The 21950-nt window shown below is 43.7% G+C and overlaps 1 protein-coding gene across 1 annotated transcript; it reads left to right on the top strand.

Moving 5' to 3' along the window:
* Nucleotides 1-71: 71 nt before the first annotated feature.
* On the top strand, nucleotides 72-19013 carry LOC119442774 (UBX domain-containing protein 7-like). The gene is made up of 12 exons (XM_037707792.2): nucleotides 72-177; nucleotides 712-883; nucleotides 1806-1870; nucleotides 3234-3302; nucleotides 5222-5343; nucleotides 8588-8734; nucleotides 9443-9533; nucleotides 10136-10189; nucleotides 10959-11044; nucleotides 14277-14559; nucleotides 15542-15621; nucleotides 17199-19013. Exons 1-12 carry the CDS (start codon nucleotides 117-119, stop codon nucleotides 17361-17363), a joined length of 1395 nt encoding a protein of 464 aa, XP_037563720.1. The 5' UTR covers nucleotides 72-116; the 3' UTR covers nucleotides 17364-19013.
* Nucleotides 19014-21950: the final 2937 nt, after the last annotated feature.

Raw genomic sequence — 21950 nt, 5'->3', positions numbered from 1 at the left:
TTTTTAAAGTATTATTTATCGAAACGCCTAAACAGTCTTTTTTTGGGTATTTGTTTTCGCGGTTGGCAATCCTTCAATAGCCAGACGATGAGAAGCGGATCCGCACGCTCGTGAAAATGGCGTCTTCGTCTGCCAGTTCAAACATCAATCTGATAGAAAATTTTTGTGCTGTCACTGGTACTGTACAACGTTTTTACTAATTGGTACTACCACATGACAGTATTATTATTACCCTATTATTGACGTGACCAACGTACTCATGCTGGGACAAATATATGCATAAAGCGAGCAGTTTTGTTTCGACTGCTTTGTCCCTTGACATTTGCCTCGGCGCAGTCAATGAGTCAGTGCCAGCTGTTTTAGGAAAACCGGAAGGATAGTCTGTACTGTAATTTTTTAGTTTTGCACGTTTGATGTTCGCATGAAATTGTGTCTTCTACTTTTGCCTCGAAACTCCTTGCCGGAGCTTGTTCGTGAAGTTCCTTCTGAGAGACTTGTCCGCTTCTACATTTCGCTCGCTCGAAGTCTACTTTTTCCACCTAAAGTTAGCGTTAAGATCAGCTACTTTCATCAGTCTGTAATGAATAGCACTTTAAACTGTTTTGTTTTATGTAGTAGATGGGTTTTACAGTGTTCGTTAAGCTGACCGATGTGTTTCGTAATCGCCTTGGCGATTACATTGCCGATATGCTACCTTGTTTTCTTTTGTAGGAGCGGACGAAAATGTGGCCAAGCAGATGCTGGAAGCCTGCAACGGCAATCTGGAAATGGCCATCAACATGCACGTCGACTCGGACTGGACACAGCCATCGAACTCCCATACCAACGAAGCCGCCCTGGCATCGAGCTCGGACATGCCCCCGCCCCCCGTAGCCGCACCCGAGTGAGTCAGTGTAGAAGGATTTTACTTCATTAATGATTAATGCGAGCCTAAACTTTTAAAAAAATGCCGTGGTGGCGTCATTAGTTCTTATTTGCATCATTAGTCTGCCCGTGTACAGCGTCTCACACTTCTGTCAGCAGCGCTGAATCGGTGCGCAGTAATGCAAATAAGTCGATATCTGCTCGTTCCTGGCCTGGCTGAGAGACAATGCTTGTGTCCAGTGGAAGCAATAATACGGACGCGCGACCAACACAGTATTTATCCCGGTGCCTTGTACTTGGCAGCTGCTGTGTTATTACTGTTTCCTTTTTCTATAGCCGCTCTAGACAGGAGTGTGGGCGCCTGTACTGGGGCATGCTTTGGTGCCATCAGTCGATCCACCCGGCCGCCCAAGCAGTACGGTACCACTTGAAAGAGAAGATCTGGTAATAGGGAGTTATAGGTTTTGCACACCACAAGTTAGGGGACTCAAACTGTCAAATGTACAAAAGAAAGCAAGCGGTATACAAAATAACACAAAAGGTGTACAGAACAACACAAGCAAGGTGTGGGGCTTTGGGTACACAAAGATGGTTGCGTGCACTATTTCTAAAAAAACCTAATTTGCCACAGTTAACTAATTGGTTTTTCATATATATATATTTTTTTATGCTAAAGAATGTTGAAATGCAAGATAATTTGTAGAGGGGTTTGCAACCCCCTATGATTCTGCAATATACCTGTACATTTCGGCTAACACTTGCAGCAAGATTATATTCATCGGCAAAGTATCTCTTTACATGCTCTCAAAGTCAGCATTGCTTAATTAAACATTGGCTGTAAAGATGTAAATGGTAGTGAATACTAACAGAAGCTTGTGTTTGCATCTGAGTGATTATGTTGTAATGCCAACAACCGATTTTGTGCCGTTCATTTCCCCTAGTGATGATGTCAGACCACCAATTCCACCTGTAAGGGAAGTCTTGGTTGATGGCCCATTCCCCTATGGTAAGTATTCAGCAGACAAATTGAAAAACAGTGCATATACAAGTTGCAACAGTGAAGTAGCTAGTGCTGTAAAAGAACAAGGGTGGAGTCAGAGTTAGAGGAGCTCTGGAACACCTTTTCTTCAAAACTGACAACACACTGGAGTCAGTGCAATGCTTTTAAATGAATATATTCCTGCAAAAGTTTCTGAGGAGGACCTAATAATAATTGAGATGTGAAAACTGCAATGTTTACTGCCCCATTCCTCTTCAACTGAAAGTTTCCTGTCAACTGGCGCGGCGCATCGGCAATTCCCTGCCTATTGTTCAAGGTTGGTGTCTGACCGAGGTGCCCAATGCACACAGGATAGAAAGGACATGTTAAACACCACGGCTTCCTTTTTTGATAAATATTTGAGAGATGCGCATGCATGCTTCACACGAGAGTAACTGATGGTCATTTACAAATACCCAATGCCTGGTGTCTGTGGGCTGTCTTGCAGTCTGTGACGTCATTCACGGTGGCCTCGAAAGCCACTGGAGAGAGAGCTATATTTTTTTATGCGACACTGTGAAAGTTTTCAGGCAACTTTGCATAACTGTAATACTGCAGTTGACCATAACTGAACGTTCAACCTAACTCTGGTTTTTAGCCTATGCAACTTGGGTAGGAGCAAACAAGCACCGTCAGGCAAACATTTCATTGTAAAATAACTCGGAAGTCCTGTTCGGTTAAGCTTTAGTCAGTGGTTTAGGTTAAGACATTAACTGGCACTGGTGCCAGTGAAAAACTTGCAGTGGGAAGAATCACTTTGAGACACTTAGGAATGCTTTGCTGCTAAGTGATCCTCTTGGGATGCTTCTCATTTGTGTGCAGGTGTGTTTCTCGTCCTCTTGGATGTTTCTAATTTGCCTGCGGCACAATCTCCGGTGTATCTATTCCTTTAACAAAACTATGCCAAATGTTGATGGTAGGCAGGCTTTATCTTTTAACCAAAGGCATTGAGTGAATGTATAGTTACTGAATCTACGGAAAGGTACTGAGTGGATGTTGGACTGGAATATTGTAATGATTCTATTATTCTTTTCATGCTGTGGCTGTGAGCCGAGCAGTGCTCTGCCTAAGTTATCACTAGGATCAATTCACCACAAGCAGCTACGATAAAGGAAAATGGAATTTAGTGAAAGGAATCTGTACATTATACCAACCTCACATATCATTACTAATTCTCATCTGCTTAGAGTACACTAATTGTGTTGTTTCTTGAACACAACCTTTTCATTTGCTAACGTTGTCTCTGACCTTTGTATTAAAGTCTAGGTGGTTTTGGTTATAAACAAACATGTCATGCTTTGTAATTTCAACATGTGTTATGCCTATTCAGGATATCCTGCAGCAAGGCGGGCCACATACAGTGTTTTTGATAGGTTCCGTGACTTCCAGGCAGAGACAAGTGAGTATTTGATTGTTCTTTTGTTTTTGCACTATGAATTGCTGATTGAACTGAAGGAGCTCAGAAGCTTTCATTCGTTCCAGTGTCAACGAAAATCCACAGGCATAGCCTCACATTAGTTGCCCAGCGACATCATGCATAACAGAAGCAGATATACTAATTGATAGAAAAACAATGCAGATTAGTGGGAGCACATATATTCATTGCTATCGATAATACATTTCGTTAGTAGTAGACTGATTTCAAAAGTTTCACCATGCTAGCGCTTCCAGAAAGCGTGCCAGTAGTACAGTTGCTGACCAATAATTCAGACTCGACAGGAACCACCAAAATGTCCGAACAGCTGGAAGTCTGAAATACCAAGATTCGCCAAAAAATAAGTGACTTTATTCAACGAGTGGCCAAAAAAGATGGGCTGTCTTCTCGGATCATCACTTCCGGAGATACCTTCAATTTCGTGTGACCAGCTCAAATGCATCGGCATCTATGAGCAAAGGCATTCACGGCACATTGCCAAGCATGCTGCATCAAAGAGCCAGAAATGCTGTCGCCCATTAATCCATCTGGTGCTAGTCTCGCATGCTATCGTGAAAGTGTGCATGAAAGTGTGCATCGTCCAAAAATACAGCCCGAGTTTGTCAGTGCGTTGCTGCACACTTATACGCTTGCCTTTGGCCTAGACAGTCTGTGCCCCGTGACTTTGTAGCGAAGCCTTTTCTTATGTTATTCCTTTTCACATTTCTTGCACTTCGTCAGTGGTCTGAGTAACTCTCCACCCACATTATCGCCGGGATCAGTTGGCCATGATGGTAAGAATGGCATAGAATCAAGCGGAAAAATCGCTATGAAATCGCGGTTCATGTCTCAACCTCTTTCATGCTGTTGCTACAGATAGACGAAAGTACAGTCAATGCATGCAGAGAATCTTCATCCCTTGAGAACATAAGTCAACTGCGTTGTCATAGCCGAATGATTGCCTATTTCTTTGCAACAGTCATTGTCCGGCACTTTCCTGGCCGCCATCGTCAGCACAGACACTTGAAACTGCTTGAAGAAGTCACCCAGGTTGTGTCGCAATTTAATTTGTAAATTAAATGCTGGATGCGCAGAATGGAACACAATTTAGTGGCTTGACTTGTCCTGCTGTTTGGGCCCAGTCGACGACTACTAGATTGACTAGGCTTCGCTAGTTTTGGTTTCAAGGACATGCCAGCGACATGGCCGATGACCACACCGGCAACGTATCAAAACCAAAATTTAGCTAGTTCTGCTCAACTCGGTGGCCAAATTAGCATGCAGGTGTGCAATTGGAGTCTGAATTATTGCACTGCATGCTGTAAGGTGTCTGAAATTTCAGTCGTCCTTATACGTTAAGTCTTTAGGGCCAGTGGCGGTACCGCAGTGCTGTGTAAATAATCAGACGGCAACTGTAGTAGTAGTTTTTAGTATGCTGAATGGCAAATGCCTTAAGAAGCATGTTGTGTTTGTAGTACCGTGAAAAACGTGTTTGGCCCTTGAGGTCAAAGGGCAAGGACATGAGAATAAAATCATGCTACAAAAGCAGTGGAATTGAGGAGACACAACCCCGAAACTCCCCATTATGTTCACTAAGAATATCCACAATAGCGTTCTCCTCGACATTCTCTTCAATGTTGCCTTGAACCCATGTAAAGCTGGTAAGCGGCAAGCACTACAGTTAACATGGCACTGGCAGGATCGCTGTGCCATGCACTCTGAATGTGGTGAAATCTGCCTATTCACCATGTGGCCATGTCAATTGCAGAGAAAGAAAACATTAGGTATTTAGTGAAACTGGCATTAACTTCCGGGAGACACAGACAATTTTTATATGGAGAGCATGTATTATTTTCTTTCAAAGCATGGAGTTGAGTTTTAATACTTCTTCAATCATGTGGCAGGACTGCAGGAAGAAAAATTGCTGCAAGGTGACACTGACAGTCCGTCATACAAGAAACGGAAAACACTAGAAGATCTCTTCAGGCCACCGCTGGACCTTATGCACAGGGGCTCATTCGAATCGGTAAGCTTCCAAATTTTGCTTTGTGTTTGGCTTGCAGCATGTGTGTGCCCTTCCCCCTTGATTGTCTTAATTTTTAGAGATGAACATGCAGTGTAATTAATTACACTTCACCACTTTTTTCACGTTGCTACCAGGACTGTACTGTATAACCCTATACCCTGCAGCCCACTCTTTTTATTTTATTTCTTTTCAGTCAATCTGTCATAGTGGCTTAGTGTCTATGGTATTCTGCTGTTAGGCCTGAGGTTGTTGGTTCAATTACCAGCCACAGTGGCACCAGATTCGAATGAGGGCAGTACGCAAAAACACGTGCAGTGATGCTACCGCTGCGCCACTTGCGCCAAACAGCGCCGAGAGGTGAACCCTGCTATATACTGCTACATTTCAGCAAAATATGAGAAATCTGTGCCCACCCTGTGCCAGAAAGGTGGCTCGGGCTTTCGAAAACAGAACTTAGTCCTCACACGCCATTTCTCTGTACCATCGAAAGTGGCATGGTGTGGAGCAGCAGCTGTGGTAACTTCGTGGTGGACTGAGTCAAGCCTGCCTCAATTAAGCCTGGATCGTACCGCTGTTTCATCCTGGGGCTGTTTATTTTCAATACCTTCCACCCACCACGTGTAGGTTGCTTAGGCAACGGGACAGCGCCACTTTTCAGGCAATAGTGAGTGATCGCACGACTGCCGAGCCCGACCCCACGCTCCTCTCCTGTATGACCAATGTAAAATGGTGGCCAGAGTTTCGGTGTCTCATTCAATTTTTCGAACATAATGCCCACAATGCTGCAGACATAGCGGCCATGGACAATGTTAATATGTTTGCATTCTTTGGGTACTTCATGTGCTTTTCAGGGGCTATGTATCTATCTATGTTTGTATCTAACCATTTTCCCACTTACCTGGGTAACTGGGTAGTCAGTGATTCAATGGTTAGTACATCGGGCTGCTGTGCTGAAATAACAGGGTTCGAAACCAACCATTGGACCAGCTTGGGTCACTGAGTTCACATTTCGGAGGCAATGTGAACATATGTGCCGCTCTTCAGTGAACCTTAATGCACGCCTTTCACGCCGACGCTTGGGTGAGCTGCACCATGCTTTCACTGGGTATGTGCCGCTCTTCATTGAACATCTCGCCAACTCGGTTCACTGAGTATGTGCCACTGAGTGTGCGGCAAGCGAGCGAACAATACTCGGCGTTCGCAGGCACCGGCACACCACGCATCTAGTCTCGGAGGCCTCGCGCAGGACTTCTCGGCAGTGCCACTAGATGGCGCGGTGTGTCCAGAAAGAATATTTAATCATTTAATTAAATAAGTAAATTATTTTGCACACTAACGTTGCTGTTTTTGGACTGCCTGTGCAATTATTTGGACGTTCTTGTGAGAAGTTCAAAAAGAGGCGAAATTCCTGACACAGACTAACCAGCCTAGAAGTCTGGTGGAGCTTACAGCAGCTGCTCTACTGCCCTCTCTCGGCTGATATTTCTCTGCACTAAGCTACTTGATTGGGGGGAGGGGGTCTTTATCTAGACTCCCACCTATGAATGCAAAATTATCCTACTGAGTGTCAAGTTTGATAATAATTATGTCGGAATGGAATTGTTCTCAGACAAAATGTAGTTGTCTCCAAAATGATCACTGAAGTTTATCTAAACATGGGGGGGGGGGGGGGGGTATACCATAAATCGTGAAATAAACATTTTTTTTTTGACGGCTCTACTTGTTCACAAGAACTGTGTCTGCCAAAGCAGATAAACTACCTATGCAAGCAACTATTTGCGTAGATAGCATTAGTTTTAGCAAAATGACCAATTCTTTAAATTTAGAGGGCTTCTTCTTTCTGGGGTTTTACGTGCCAAAACCAGTTCTTATTATGAGGCGCACCGTAGTGAAGGGCTCCGGATTAATTTTGACCACCTCGGGTTCTTTAACTTGCACTACAACGCAAGCACACAGGCGTTTTCGCATTTCGCCTCCATCGAAATGCGGCCGCCGTGGCCGGGATTCGATCCCGCGACCTCGTGCTCAGCAGCGCAACGCCTTAGCTAACTGAGCCACCGCGGCGGGTGAATTTAGAGGACTCAAATAATGTGGAGATTAATGATGTTGCAAGAACAGTACAAAAATGAAGTGAAAAATCGCGAATTCCATTTAGGGGAGGTAAAGAAGGAGGTTGCGCCTATATTAGACTGTGCTTTATTTGGTATCCGCATACCTGTGTTCCACAGAGTGCTCCGTCTCAAAGGATGCATCTATAGCAGCGAGATCACGTTGAATGTGCCCAAAACACCTTTAAAGTCTGCCCTTAGCACGTCGAAGTGCGTCTATGCTTTTCTAAGTCCTCTGAAGGGCTTTTTAAGCACATGTTGGGCACCACCGCATTGTCGCACTCCATAGTAAGGACTGTAATGAAAAGGGGGGGTGTGTGTCACTTTCAGTGTTAAGATCGAGTTTATGAACCAGTGACCACTTACTGCTTTCACATAGCTTTCACATGCCTTCACACATCTGACACACAATTCTTACTTAGAAAAGAAGATCCGCCAACCTGCGATAAGTGTCATGAACCTCTTACAGTAATACACATTGTTATGACATGTCCACATATAAAAACACTCAGACGGAAACTTTTGCAGAATCTGTATAACTTATACATACCTTTACACCCCGCCTCATTATTGGGAGATGATCCGCTAGTGCCATTCACTGACTTGTTCGAGTTTTTAGATGAAGCTGATTTTTTACATAGAATATAAGGTAACGCAGCTTTCGCTGCATTAACATTTCATTTCTTAATACCTTGTGGCTGGCGCAGCATGGCCTTTGTCGCTTTTGCACCATTAAACCTGAATTAACTAACATAGCTTTCCCACTTTAAAAGCTTCATACAATATAGTTTGTAATTGCTTTCATAAACCTGCTCCGAAGGTCCCTTTTGCTGATCCAAAATGCATATTTAGCTGCTTCGAAAGCTGCTTCGGAATGGCATGTGCCAGTAGCGTCACTGCATTTGTGTACTGTGCATTGAGTGCTCATTAAAGAACTCCATACATAGTATATAGTTCGAATAAATCCAAAACCCTCACCTACAGCACCTCTTGTAGCCCCTGTGTGCTGAAATTGTCTACAGTAGAGCAGGGTGACCATATAATAGTTATTATGGGGAATGAAATAACTAACAAGTAACTTCAACAAAAGCCTCCTCTGATACTTGACCTTACAGCCACCTTTCTTTTCTTTCTAGGCTCGGGAAGTTGGCAGGACAAAGAATCGCTGGCTGATGGTGAATGTGCAGAATGTTCAGGAGTTTGCCTGTCAAGTGCTGAATCGAGATGTGTGGAGCAACTCCACCATCAAAAGCATCATCTCTGAGCACTTTGTCTTTTGGCAGGTACTGTGATATTGAGTCCTTTGTTCTTTGCCAATTTTTCTTAGCTCCACACGATGTCACCATTTTATGTGCCATTAGGGGTGTGCAAATATTCGAAACTTTCGATTAACTAATTGAATAGTGTCCTATTTGATTTGGTCATAAAAGAAATTCCAGGGGCAAAGTTAGCCCAGCAGCTTGGAGTTTGACTGGTAGATCAGTTGAGAGGGCACAGGCAGTGACGAATAAGCGTAGAACAAAAGGACAAAGTGTTTATTTACATTGTTACACAAATAGCAGTGAACTCTAAAAACTGCTCAAGAATGAAAAGTGAAAGCTAGCGCGTCAGTTTCGCAGCCTCCTGGGAACACTCTCACCAAAGAGAGAGAGGCAGTCAACTGAAGCACACTCGGTCGTCATGTCCAGGCATGCTGGTTTTCGCAACCACACTGGCACTTTCCATTGTTAAATGTCTCTTGCTCCCCCTACACACAGCGCCCATCAAAGAGAAGGGGAAGGGGTTTTGCACTCGCAAACATTATGTGCAAACAGATGCCTAAGCACACAGGCACACTCGTTCATGTTCGCCGCTAGAAAACAAGTGGCTTTTGGCGTTTTGGAGCATCTTAAATGGCTTCACTTGGCATTATTTTTGACTGCATGGTACACATTTTTGTACCAGAACGGATCCGTAACAGTGTTCACCATACCTGTGTGTGTCCGTTCCAGGTCTATCAAGACAGTGAGGAAGGACAGCGTTATGTTCTCTTCTACAAAGTTGTTGATTACCCTTATGTGGCTATCCTGGACCCCAGGACTGGTGAGCAGCCTATTGCACCCTTGTGCGAGAGCCAGTATACCATTTTCATTGGCCATTACAGGCATTAGAATTGATTGTCACTAACTTAAATGTTCTTTTAAATGTGTACATCTTAACAAGGTCACAGATTGGTTATGTAGCCACTGCAGTGGTGCATATTGCAATCTCCTGCTTAGCACAATGTCATAGGTTCAACTGCTGGTCACTGATGCTGCATACCAATTGGGACATAATGCAATAGTAACCGTGCACCGAGCTTTGGGTGCAGCTCAAAATTAATCTACAGCCCCTCTCGCAGTCCAACTGTTGCACTGTGATGTTAAACTCAATTAGATCGGCCGTCTGTGTTTCTTAGATTGTCCATTCCATTTTCTCAACATTTGCATTCTTGAGTGATCAGATGTGTTGTCACCCTGTTGAGGTGATTCCAAGAAACAGTAAAAATTAATTTGTGACACCATGTGCAGCGGTGGGCATAAGCAGTTTGATAAATAATGATGTGCAAATTTGGTTAGGCTGTGTCATACTTTGCTGTGCTGTATACAACAGTTTTCAGATTGGAGCATTGCTGTATCTCAACCTTCTCCTACTTTTTTTGTTAGGTGAAAAGGTGCTGTCTTGGAATCAGGTGGACGCTGTCAAGTTTTGTGATGCAGGTACTGTGACTGACAAGAATTGCCCTACGCTTTTCATTTGTAATGCAACCTTATCGCTGCCAACCTGTTTATTTTGCTTTCCTACTGTACTTCAAATAGATTTTGTTCATACTTGCCAACACTTTCTGCTCTCTTGTTCTTCTGTATAGACACCTTGCCACCTTTGTTCAAGTAATGCTTTTTCTTCTGTTGCCTCAAGTGGTTTGGAAGAGCTCGTGGTATTACTCTGTATGGTGAATTAAACATTAATACACGACAGTCTTCAGGTTAGTAGAATTCGAAGAAAGGATTTTTTTTAGAATTGAAAGAGGCCAGCAATGTTTCATTTGCTTGCGCTTTTCTTGGTAGCAATTGTTGGGGCTGCATTCTCGGTCGATCATTTTGGAAGATGTCGCTTTCAGCGATTCAAGCCAGTAAAAGCAGGCATGACAAGAGAGGCTTGAAGTTTGATAGATGTCATGCCAGATTCAGTTTTAGAGCACTTGTCTATTGCAGGGACAGAATTGACAGAGTGGGCAACATACTTGCCTCTCGCTGCAGCGAAGCATTGTTTTGGGTTTTTATGTCCCACTGAAGTGTCCCTGGAAGTAAATAATTGAGAATAGTAAACACAGTGTGGCCTCCTCAAGTGGAATTCAATTGTATAATGTTCGTTCTTACTTCTTGAATACTGGAGGGTCTAACATCCACCTATTCTATGTATTGCTAATCTGTGGTAGGTTGGCACTGGTTCCCGAAATGAGAATGTGGCGCCGCTTGCTCCTTGCAGTCACTGAATTCCTGGCAGAGCACCCGACACCTGATGGCTCTGCTGTCAATCCCCCTACAAAAAAAGTGAAACCTACTGTCAAAAAGGTATGCACGCAGCATTCCTGAAGCTCGCAAGTGTTTTAGGTGAGATGCTAGTCAAAAGGCACCTTTAACATCTTATTAGATTTCTTCCAGTGGAACCTTTTCTCTAATGAACTCTTTTTGTGGACCCTGAGATGCCATCCGTGCCTTCTACTGGTACACTGGCATTAAGAGCGAGATTACACGCAGTGCAAACACACCCTGAGCAGCGGCGCGTAATCTCGCTGATAATGCCAGTGTGCCAGTAAAAGGTGCAACTGGTTATTTCTGGCCACACACTCATGTGTTGGTGAGCTCTGTAGTATTTCCGGCCACACACAGGTCTGAGCTCTGTGCCTGTAAAAATTGGCACGCCAGTCATCTTGCGAGCTGCTACATCATTCCTTGTCTTTTGAGTTGAGACATTAAAGCCATGAACACTGCTTCCTTCTATACTCACATTTCAACTGTATGCAATGACATGTTGCAGGACATGTGGGCAGGAATAATTTTTGCATTTGTTGCCTGGTTTCTTTGAACAAGATACAGTAGTAATAGCACATCAAGGGTCACGAAGTTATTGGATAACTGGTTGAAAAATTACTTTGCTAAAAATTGTTACTTATGTTGTTGGCTACCAATTGAGGCCTCAGATGTGTAATTGAACATCCAGGAAAAGTAATCACTTGCTTTTAAGTTACTTCCACAATTCGTTAGAATTTGACTAATGTGAAAAACTAGGTCCAGCTTTCTGATGTGTTATGTTATGTAACACCCAGAAGTATATTAACATACAGTTCTTGTGAATTCTTGCTTTAGAGAGTTTGTGTGGAATTTTTGGACATGTCTTTGTAAAGACATCAGCTGCAGCACCTTTAAAGACTCTTTTTGACATACATGCAGGCCGGCATTTCACGGTTCACATTTTGTTAGGTCTTCACACTGGAATGTTTGAGTTTTGACTTGATTCCTTCGTGATGTTTATCGAAAATCGCTGGCATGCGAGGCTTCTTCGTACCTGCGTTGTCGTTTTTTTCCCCAAGACACAGGCATGCATACACTACCACTCACTGCCAATTTCCCAGGCATAGGAGCGGTAGTGCTTTTCAGAACCTGTTTGCTGAATAATGCAACTGTGCAAGGTAACTATCACAAAAATATATATGTACAGTAGACTTTCGTTAATTTTTCGGTTAACTTGAACCCGGTTGAAGGTCCGGCAGGGCGCCCATGCATTTCTGTAAGCACACACTTTCATTATTTCGATCCTAAAATTGACCTTCGCCAAATAATCCGAATGTTACCAGTGAGCACGCTCACACCTGACCCCTATAGTGACCCCACTCGCAACCCCTTTAGTGGCAGTATGTCTTGGCGGAGCTTAGGGTACAGTGAATGCATAGAACACACGTCATCTCCTGTCGAAAACGCCTATTTTCGACCTGCCCTAGGAAGATTTGCTAGTAATAATCGTAGCTCACAATGTCTGATCACGGTATTTACCCCATTCTAAAGCAGGCCCTTTCTTTGGGCCGAACGAGAATTGGGCCGAAAACTGCCTGCGCTGTGCAATCGGGCATGAAACCAAAACTGTCTTTGCAACATTTTTTTTTTTTGCTTTACCACACAACATCACTGTATTGCAGCGAAGCTGACTTCAAAAATTTGTGTGGTAAGGCTAACCTTGGGAAACCAGCTGGCCATTGTGCAACAATTTTTCTTGCTAAAAAATTAGGTGTGCGTTTGAAGCTTTAATGTCATGTCTACATTAGTTTTCTACTTTGGACATATAGAAAGTGGACATGCGTTTGATTCAGGGGCATGTTAGAACCAGGCAGATACTGCCAAATAGATCAGCGGTGTGTTTTGGAGTTTTTTCTGCATCTTGCTTAATTCGATGCATTTCGTCAGTTCTGTCAGGGTCGAATTAAAGGAAGTAAACTGTATTTGATATTCATTATAGCATGTATTCATTACATGCCGATATCAGCGATAAATGTTCTAGATTTACTTTGCTATATCTGATAATTCAATATATCCATGTTTCTCAAGTCCAGGTTCAACTGTAATAAATTTCGTCATCTGCCTATTTTTTTGTCCACTGCAGGGTGAAGGCCTCTCCTAGTGATCTCCAATTGCCCCTGTCTTACGCTAACTGATTCCAACTTGCACCTGCATAATAAATTGCTTGCAAATGAGAGTAGAGTACACTCAAACTTTACATGAATGCTCGCAAAGAGCATGAAATAATGTTACAAGACCAGACAGTGCCCATCCACTAGTGTTGTCTCGACTCGTCCCATTCTTTTTCTTCTCTTTTCAAATACTCGCATAAATATTGTCTCAGTACACAGGCTGGCAAGCTCCGTTTACAACCCTCCACTTGCATAAGATCAGGAAACCTTGCATTGCTACAACTGGCACTGTGGTTGCAGCAGCAGTACTCAATGTATCGAGCTGTTGCTCATTGATAGCTCTTGCTGGAGAGTCGTGCCTCCCACGACCAATTGCTAAGTGTATTGTTAAGTAGCAGCGAGACGGCGTCTGCCGGACGCTGCGTGCATTGGATTGCATGCGACATTGGGAAGCCAATTGGCGACCCTCGACCAGGCCCGGCGCGCCGCAATAGCCAGTGGGGCCCTGGAAGAGGGGCTCCACCCACAGTAACCAAGCACGATCTTTATTTAAATAAAGTTGTTTCTCTCTCTCTCTCTCTCTCTTGCTGGAGGGCAGATTTTTACTACAAAGAAGCATGGATCACAGCCGAAATTGAGCACTGCATTTGGAGAACACACTGGAAATCCAAGCCATGGCAATTGATGATGTTATGAAATTCAACCTTATTGCAACCTGCCCTGGTGACTCAGTGGCCATGCCTTTCTGTGGCCAAGCACATGGTCATGGGTTACACTACCAGCTGTGGAAGCTGCATTCTCATGAGGGGCACCGTTAAAAAAATGCTTGGCAAGCTTCGAGTGCACTTTTAAAGAAACCCCAGTGGTCAGAATTTATCCAGGGCCCTCCCCTGTAGCTGCATCCATCATAGCGCATGCATCGCTTCAACACATTAAACCTAGTGAATTGCTCAATCACTCTGTCAAAATTATCACATTATCATTGTCAGTTTTGTCACAATCTAAGGTAGGGCTGAGGGGTAAATTTTCATTCTGTCGTGAGCTACAAATATTTGCCTATCTTCGAATAACAGCTGGGTTGCTTCAGTTGTCCTTTGACGAATCTTGTCTCGTCATTGCAGGAGAGCATCGTAGAAGAAGACGAAGAGTCACAGATGCGAGCAGCCATAGAAGCATCCCTACGGGAGAGTAGTGCCCGGACGCACGAGTCTGCTTCGGACGATGACCAAAGTGACCTGGAGACCTTTGACTCTGACACAGAAGCGGGGCCAGCACACGCGAGCAACCACAGCAGAATGCAGGTGGATTCTCCGCCACCCACGAGAGACGACAAGACCAAGGGCGAGACTAGTACTGCAAAATCGGATGTTGATGAGTGGAAGAGGTTCCTGGGAAGCGAATCGGGTGAGTCTTGTCTTTAGAGCAAAACTAGCAAAGCGACCTTATATTAAAGAGACAATAAAGAGAAATATTAGTTGAGGTACTTTCAGGAAGTTACCTTTCTACATTACCATAAAAGCCACATGTTGTGGAAGGAGGCTTGTTAAACCAGATTGACAGAAAGATAGAAGGTGGGTGGCAGCGTCGCATTGGAAGTTTCTGCACCAGATCGCCATTTTATGCGACGGATTTTGATGGCATCTGCTCGGGCCTAGTTTTACTTGGCCTGGGCAGGTGCTGCTTTTGCCACTAAAGATGAACTAAATGATATTGCCACACCTTGCAACATGTGGGACATAATTAGAAAGCCGAAGACGCGCGCTAGTCCATGCGCCGGCACCTGCTTTGACGGGCGCCAGCGAAGAGGCAGACGAAGTTACCCCGATCCACGCGCGGGTGCCTGAGCTTTGCGTTTGTTCAGCTGGCAGTCAGAGACTCGACGCTCAACGCCTCAACGCTTCAGGTCGTCTGTTCTCCTAGAACGTGACAATATTATAAAGATGCCAAACAGTGAACTTGGCAAGTTTTGAGAACTGTAAATGTGCCACAATAACCCAAACACAGAAAATAACATCACACTGACAACCCTGCGCTGGCGTTGTGGCACGAAGTTATAAAAAGCGGAAGTTTGGCTTGCATTTTCTCATCCAGTAGTCAGTCTCTTATCATATTAATGAAGATACACTTTTGAAGGATATTTTATCAGTCTAAACTGATTTAGTGTTTATTTTTAGCTTTCCTTTAATTAAAAAAATTTGCCATACTTGCCTCTTGTAATGGCCTCAGTGTAGAAATTGGCTAATTGCAGGCAGAATTTTGCAGTAACAAATGTTTTGTTAGTTGCCATAACTTGAAGTGATTCTGTTCTCTTTTGTTTCAGTAGCACTTATGCATGCATTTGTGCACACGCTATATGCTGCTCACAGTTTCGCATTTACATCCTCAGATGAAAAATCGGAGGTGATGATTCGATTTCCGGATGGGTCGAGAAAAGTGATGAGCTTTCCATGCACATCAAAGCTGAAGGTATGTGGGAGCGTGCAACAAACAAACTTGAGTTTTCATGAATGCTGGTCTATTGGGTATTCACATAGTGCTAATACTTGAGAGCTGAGAGCTACAGTTAATTTGCATGTAGTTGGTCGCACGCCAGTTAGCTTGTGCAAACCTCAGAGCATGGGGAGCACAGAGCACCAGTAATTTGTCCTGCAAAAGTGGCCCTAGCATCCCAATTAAACACACAACAGAACAGCAGGAATGCATTTTCGTGTTTTGCAAATTGCATGATGTTATGTTATCTGTGTCTCTGTGCAATCTCCACAATTGCAGGCATTTCTGTCTAAGTCGCAGCAACTGTTACAGCGTAGTGTTGTTTTGTTTTGAGGTTTGTGGTGTGGAAGCTCTCTGCAATTAATATAAAAGGCAGTACCTTGACTTGAGAATGTGCTCGAGCTTAAAACTCCTTTACCAAAATGGAGCATTGGGCTAGTTGGAACTGCAGAACAATGGTATAAAAATTTTGCGTGTTCTTTATTCTGTTGACCATCTTTTGAGCCCTGCAGTACTTCTGCTGACTGCATTGTGATGAAAGATTAGTTGCCCACTCTGGCTTACTGATGACAAAGTAATCAGGAGATGCACACGATAATGAAAAGCATATCTGTTCAGATGATGTATGTGTTTTGATGCCGCTTTAATTGCACCGTGAAAGACATTGAGGTTGCCATTCTGTAGAAGTTTTGTCTGAGTACTCCTGATAGGTTGCAAGCACTTGTCATTGGCACAACGATGCAAAAATTGTGGTTTTCCGTGCTAATTTCACACAAAGTACATAAATGAAGGTAATAGCTTTCTTTACTAAAGGCATGCCAATGCAGTAAACATAAATAAAAATAAATTATTTAGGAAAAGGGATGGCTCTTGGACCTAATAAGAAAGGCGGGGGTAGAATGTAAGGAAAGAGTCAGCAGACACTTGGTCTTTTTTCTTGGTCCATACGATAATTCAACATTTAGATAAACCAGACATTTCTTCTGTCTTGTAAAATACGAATTTGCAAGACTTTACTGTACTAGAGTTCTGAGTGTGAACCAATTATTCTTTTCTCCGTTGGAGTCTTGCATACCGGACACAATATGCAAAAGCACCGTGCTAGCCTGAATTAGCACTTTGTAACACTCCAAAAAAGGCAGGTGCATAGGAAGATGTTGAACTTCATGCAAAAAAACACGTTTAAGAAACTTATGCCTCTACCGACATTTTTATGGTGTTTATTTCTAGATTTACCAACCATACAAGCTCCAAGTACATGCTTTAAATGGCCAAAAAGCTTAGTTAAATCGAAACGAAATTGCTTTATTAAATTGTGAAAAAAAGGTACATGGTTTTCAATGGAACTAAGAAAGGGAAGTGAAACTAGTTCCTTACATCGGCGTTCTTATATTGAGGTTTGACTTTACAACAAAGCGACTTGTCTTCGTCCTGACAATGACAAGTCCCCTTGTCAAAATGTGTTGATGCACGGCGGATTACCAGCTGTGTTGTTCTAGCATTTACTCGGCACCGTTACTTACCGGCCTTTTGCGCATGCTTCAACTGCACAGGCACTCATCTTGTACGCATCATCCAACGGATTTGGCGAGGAGACCCACGAGCTGGTGACCAACTTTCCGCGGCGCAACCTGAGCGAGCTGGACCACTCATTGACTCTGCGCGATGTGGGTCTCTTCCCCAAGGAAACGCTTTTCATACAGCTACGCAACTCATGACCCTTGCTGCTCCTCAACCTGCCTCCACTCACCTGGCCGCTGCTCACTGTTGTCCTAGCGGGTGTGCTCGGAGACTTATTTTTACACCAGTTACTTCCGCCACCTCTTGCCGCACGTCCCCCAGAAGAGCGACATGCAGGGCACAAGTGGCTGTGTTTTGACGAGGCTGCCACGTCTCTATTGCAGAACACTCATTTACGGACCGATGGCCGAGACTCGCGTCGTTTATTGGTGCAGGAGTTGCAAGGCAGGCTGCAGCTGAGACCCGACGCCCAGAAAGGAAGAATGTTTGGCCCTTGCGGTGCGGCAGGGAATCGTGTCATCGCCTCCTCTTTTTTTCCCAAATCGGCGAAGGAAACCCTGATTTTACTTTGCAAGATATCCGGCCGAGATATGCAGAAATCGGCGTCAAGAAAAAGGACATCTGGCTACATGTGTTTTGTTTGCATGATTTTTATTTGTTGAGCCCTTTATTAGAAGAGTAGCCCTTCCGTTTTCTTTTTTTCTCCAACACACTGCTGCGCCTTACAGTGTAGCTGTACCTGCTATGCACTCATTTTGGCCAGTCATTTGAAACATTTAATTCTCATGGCTGCATGGCGTGCTTCACATTTCAAGGAGGTTGCATCTGCGAGCTGCAACGCTATATTTTCGACCTGTTTTGATTTAGAGGCTGCTTTATTACACTATACATCTTGGAGGTTTGTATTTTTTGCATGTGTATTGCGTACAGGTCTCTGTGATGACAAAACATCACAATGTTTATATATGCTATTTTTCACTTTTCAGGAAAAAGCGTTTTTATGTGATCCATTTTTTGAGTACAACTAAAGTTAAGGCTCTCTTCTTTTTTTTTTAGCACGCATGTGCGATGTGTTCACTGTCTATACTTGTATCACCACTAGAATGTGCCCATGCTGTTTCGAGGGCTGAGAAAAGTTGCAGTAGTTTTTTTAATGAGCTTGTGCATTTTCTGGAAAATGCATGACAAGCCATCGTGCTATCAAGCTACAACTATCATGCCACAAGCTCAAGCTGGATTTCCATGATGCATCGAGTTGCGATTCAAACTTGTGCAATACGTATCGCTGGATCACATGTCACCTGTTCCTGCGATGCTCATTCAGGCCACTTGAAGCGCTTCACAATACAGCTGAAAACCAAATTACCAATGGGATTTTCGGCTTAGAATACCAGAATGTTATGGCAAAGCACTTTAGTCTGGCAACAACTATCTTCAATTAAACGACGTTGCTCATACAAATACACCTGACTCATGTAATTAGCTGGATGGCCGTGAGTTAAAAGAGCACAGCATTTTCAGTCACCCATACTTTGGAGAGCGAAAAGTAGGGTTACTTTGCCAACTTTGTTGTGTGCTTCTCTGTCACATGACTGCTAGCCGAGAAGTGATCTGATGTCACCTTACTAATTCATCCGTGATCATGTCTGTCATGCAAATCCAGCTTGAGCAGAGTTTGTGTACAGGGCAACTCCCAAGAATTTTTCGGAATTCTTGTGTGCCGGAAAGGTTCGTACTGTATTTTTGCGGTTTGTCTTGATCTTTTGTAAAAAACTAAATTGCACAGCTGTGGTGAATTTTTTTAACTTTTTTTTTTCTACGCAAATAAATTTTAAAGTATGCCTCTATGTGTGCACACTGTGGCTTCAATTGGAATTATTTCTACAGGTAACCACACACGTGATAGATCACAAATGTACCCTGTATGTTCACATCCACTTAAGGAGTTGGTGCTGTTATGCCCCCCGAGAGATTCAAAAATATTTCGCTCTCATTTTCACCCATTTTCAGACCTCTTGCACAAAACAGTATGCGTTTGCAAGTGCTACCTGTTTGTGTGAGGGTTCCACCAAGGCCTGTAATATCATTGCCACATCACCTGGATAGCACTGTTTTAGGTCGCAAATATTTGATGGGCGTAAATTATGCAATGCATTTTTTTTAATGCCATACTGAAACGAGAGAGCTGCAAGAAATATTATTTGAACAGCTATTACATCAAAATGAAGCAAGAAGAAAATATTCTGGAGTTGCCCTTTGAATACAGGCAGCAAGAGCGCTTCATACATTACGCTTATGCATTCTAGACGGTACTTATCACACAATTGTATCTGTGAGGCATAGAAAGAAAAATGCTTCAAGAACAAAATAGCTGCAATGCTCTTCTCATGCAACATTATATAATCCGATCTCCTACAAAAATTACTACAGGGAACTCTGGTGCTGCAATCGTTCAGCTACCATAGAAATTATGTACACATGTATATTTATCTAATCTTCTGGCTTCAAACCTTCTTGTAGCATTATTACGCTTTATCTTCATATATTTCCAAAAAATATTTGGAAATGAATGAAGGAAATAGGTATATGTGCACATGAATAAGCATTGTGGATTGCTGCATTTATAACAATCTTTTGAAAATTGCCAATTTGCAGAGCCACAAGATCATTCGAAGCCAAAAGAACGAAGTATAGGCAAATCCATGTGCATTGACTATCTTTTTCATGTTGCCTGAACTACCATACTTGCAGCTCCTATAGGCACTATTGCCAAATTTCTCTAGTAATTTTTGCAAGAAACGTCGCTATTCAACAGCTCCACGAGAAACTCGGTCTAGACTTTTTTTTCATTACAGTCTTATGTAGTGTAAATCTGGTCAGCTGACTCCACGTCGAGAATTTAAAATCCCCTTGTGGAGGGATGCTCATAAAAGCCTGCATTTGTATCAACTAGAACGAAATAGTTCGGGAGCTCGCATCATCTTTGGCATGCAGGAACAACATGGCCTCCTCAATGAACTTGGAGGGATGTCACTCAAGGACAGACAGGGCTATGTGGCCTAGTACATCTGCATGCAAAGTACGAGGTGTGTTCAAAAAGAAACCAAACTTTTGAAATAGCGCGCCAACCGGCAGAGGGAGCGCGCTGCGGCTACCGAGCGCATGCAGTGGCAGGTTTAGGCACAAACTGTCATTTGCCGCGTTTCGCTCTGACCGTTAGTTGGTGAGCTACAGCCGCTGAAGTGAGCACACGAACAAGCTGTTATTCGGATTGGTGCCAAAGTGACAATGAAGGAATTGGACGAACAGCATGTGTGTGTCAAGTTCTGCTACAAACTTGGTAAAACTTCCACAGAGACATTTCAGCTGCTTAGCCAAGCATACGGGGCAGACTGTATGAGTCGCACGCAGTGCTATGATTGGTTCTAGCGTTCTGAAGACTGAAGAATGTCAGTCGGTGAGAAGTCGCTGACAAAGTGGGTATCAGCGTAGGATCATATCATGAAATTTTGGGTGACAAACTTGGGATGCGTCGTGTCGGTGCAAAATTCGTGCCGCGTTTGTTGACTGACGAACAGAAGCAGACCCGTGTTGAAATCAGCCAGGAACTGCTTGCCGCTGCCAATGACGAAAACTTTCTTAAAGACATCATGACAGGCAATGAGACATGGGTTTATAGCTATGATGTTGAAACGAACGTGTAGTCATCGCAGTGGGTGGCCAAAGGTTCTCCTCGTCCAAAAAAAGCACGCATGAGTCGGTCAAATATGAAGGTGATGTTGGTTGTGTTTTTTGAGTGCAAAGGCATTGTCCATCAGGAACTTGTGCCACATGGTCAGATGGTAAACAAAGAAGTTTGCCAGGGAATCCTAGCACGTTTGAGAGATTCTGTGCGCAGCAAGAGGCCTGAATTGTGGGAAAATCAGGGCATGGATGTTGCATCATGACAATGCCCCGGCTCACGCGTCGCTCCTTGTCCGCAGCTACTTAGCGAAACACCACACTCCTGTAGTGCCTCACCCACCATATTCTCAGGACCCAGCCCCAGCAGACTTTTTTTATTCCCAAGCTGAAAACCACCTTAAAAGGAAGTCGTTTCTAAACCGTAGAGGAGATCCAGGACAATGCGAGAACAGACCTGCGCGCCATTCCAGAAAGTGCGTTCCAGGAGGCTTTCTTAAAATGGTAGAAAAGATGGGAAGAGTGCATTGCCAGGACAGGGGACTACTTTGAAGGGAACAGCACTTAAAATGTTCCACCATAAGCAGTAAAGGTGTTATAGCAAAAGTTCGGTTTCTTTTTGAACACACCTCGTATACTAGGCCACATGGCCCTGTCCATGAGTGAAGTCCCTCCAAATTGATTGAGGAGGCCATGTTATTTCTGCATGCCAAAGATGATGCCAGCTCGCAAACTATGTCATCTCGCCTCCATTTCGGGCAATGCTTATGCTGTATTCGCACAACGTAGTGAATTGCCATTTGACCTTGCAGATTGCATATTGCACTATCACATGCCAGCCATTCCTGTTCGCTCAATCCCCATGAAGCAATTCACTATACGGCCGAAAGACAATCACTGCTGGGATTTTCAGCAAGAAATACTACCAAGACACTGATGGTGGAACGCCTAAACCTGGCAGCAACCATCTTCAGTCCAGATTAATTCACTCGGAACTGATACGTAGCTCATGCTGTTATCTCAATGGCCACGAGTGAACGCACACAGTTTTGCCAAGCATTTGCATGCTCACCCATTCCTTAGGAAGCGAGAGTAGTTAGGTC

This window comes from Dermacentor silvarum, chromosome 2, assembly GCF_013339745.2.
Source record: "Dermacentor silvarum isolate Dsil-2018 chromosome 2, BIME_Dsil_1.4, whole genome shotgun sequence".
Taxonomy (NCBI): Eukaryota; Metazoa; Arthropoda; class Arachnida; order Ixodida; family Ixodidae; genus Dermacentor; species Dermacentor silvarum.
The sequence above is the reverse complement of the archived record's forward strand: the minus strand, read 5'-3'. Positions and strand labels throughout refer to the sequence as shown.

Excerpts from the sequence above, each read along its gene's own strand:
- LOC119442774 (XM_037707792.2), top strand. The coding sequence starts at position 117 with ATGGCGTCTTCGTCTGCCAGTTCAAACATCAATCTGATAGAAAATTTT. Across the intron at positions 1,871-3,233 it reads TGATGGCCCATTCCCCTATG|GATATCCTGCAGCAAGGCGG; the intron begins GTAAGTATTCAG and ends ATGCCTATTCAG. Across the intron at positions 14,560-15,541 it reads GTTCCTGGGAAGCGAATCGG|ATGAAAAATCGGAGGTGATG; the intron begins GTGAGTCTTGTC and ends TTACATCCTCAG.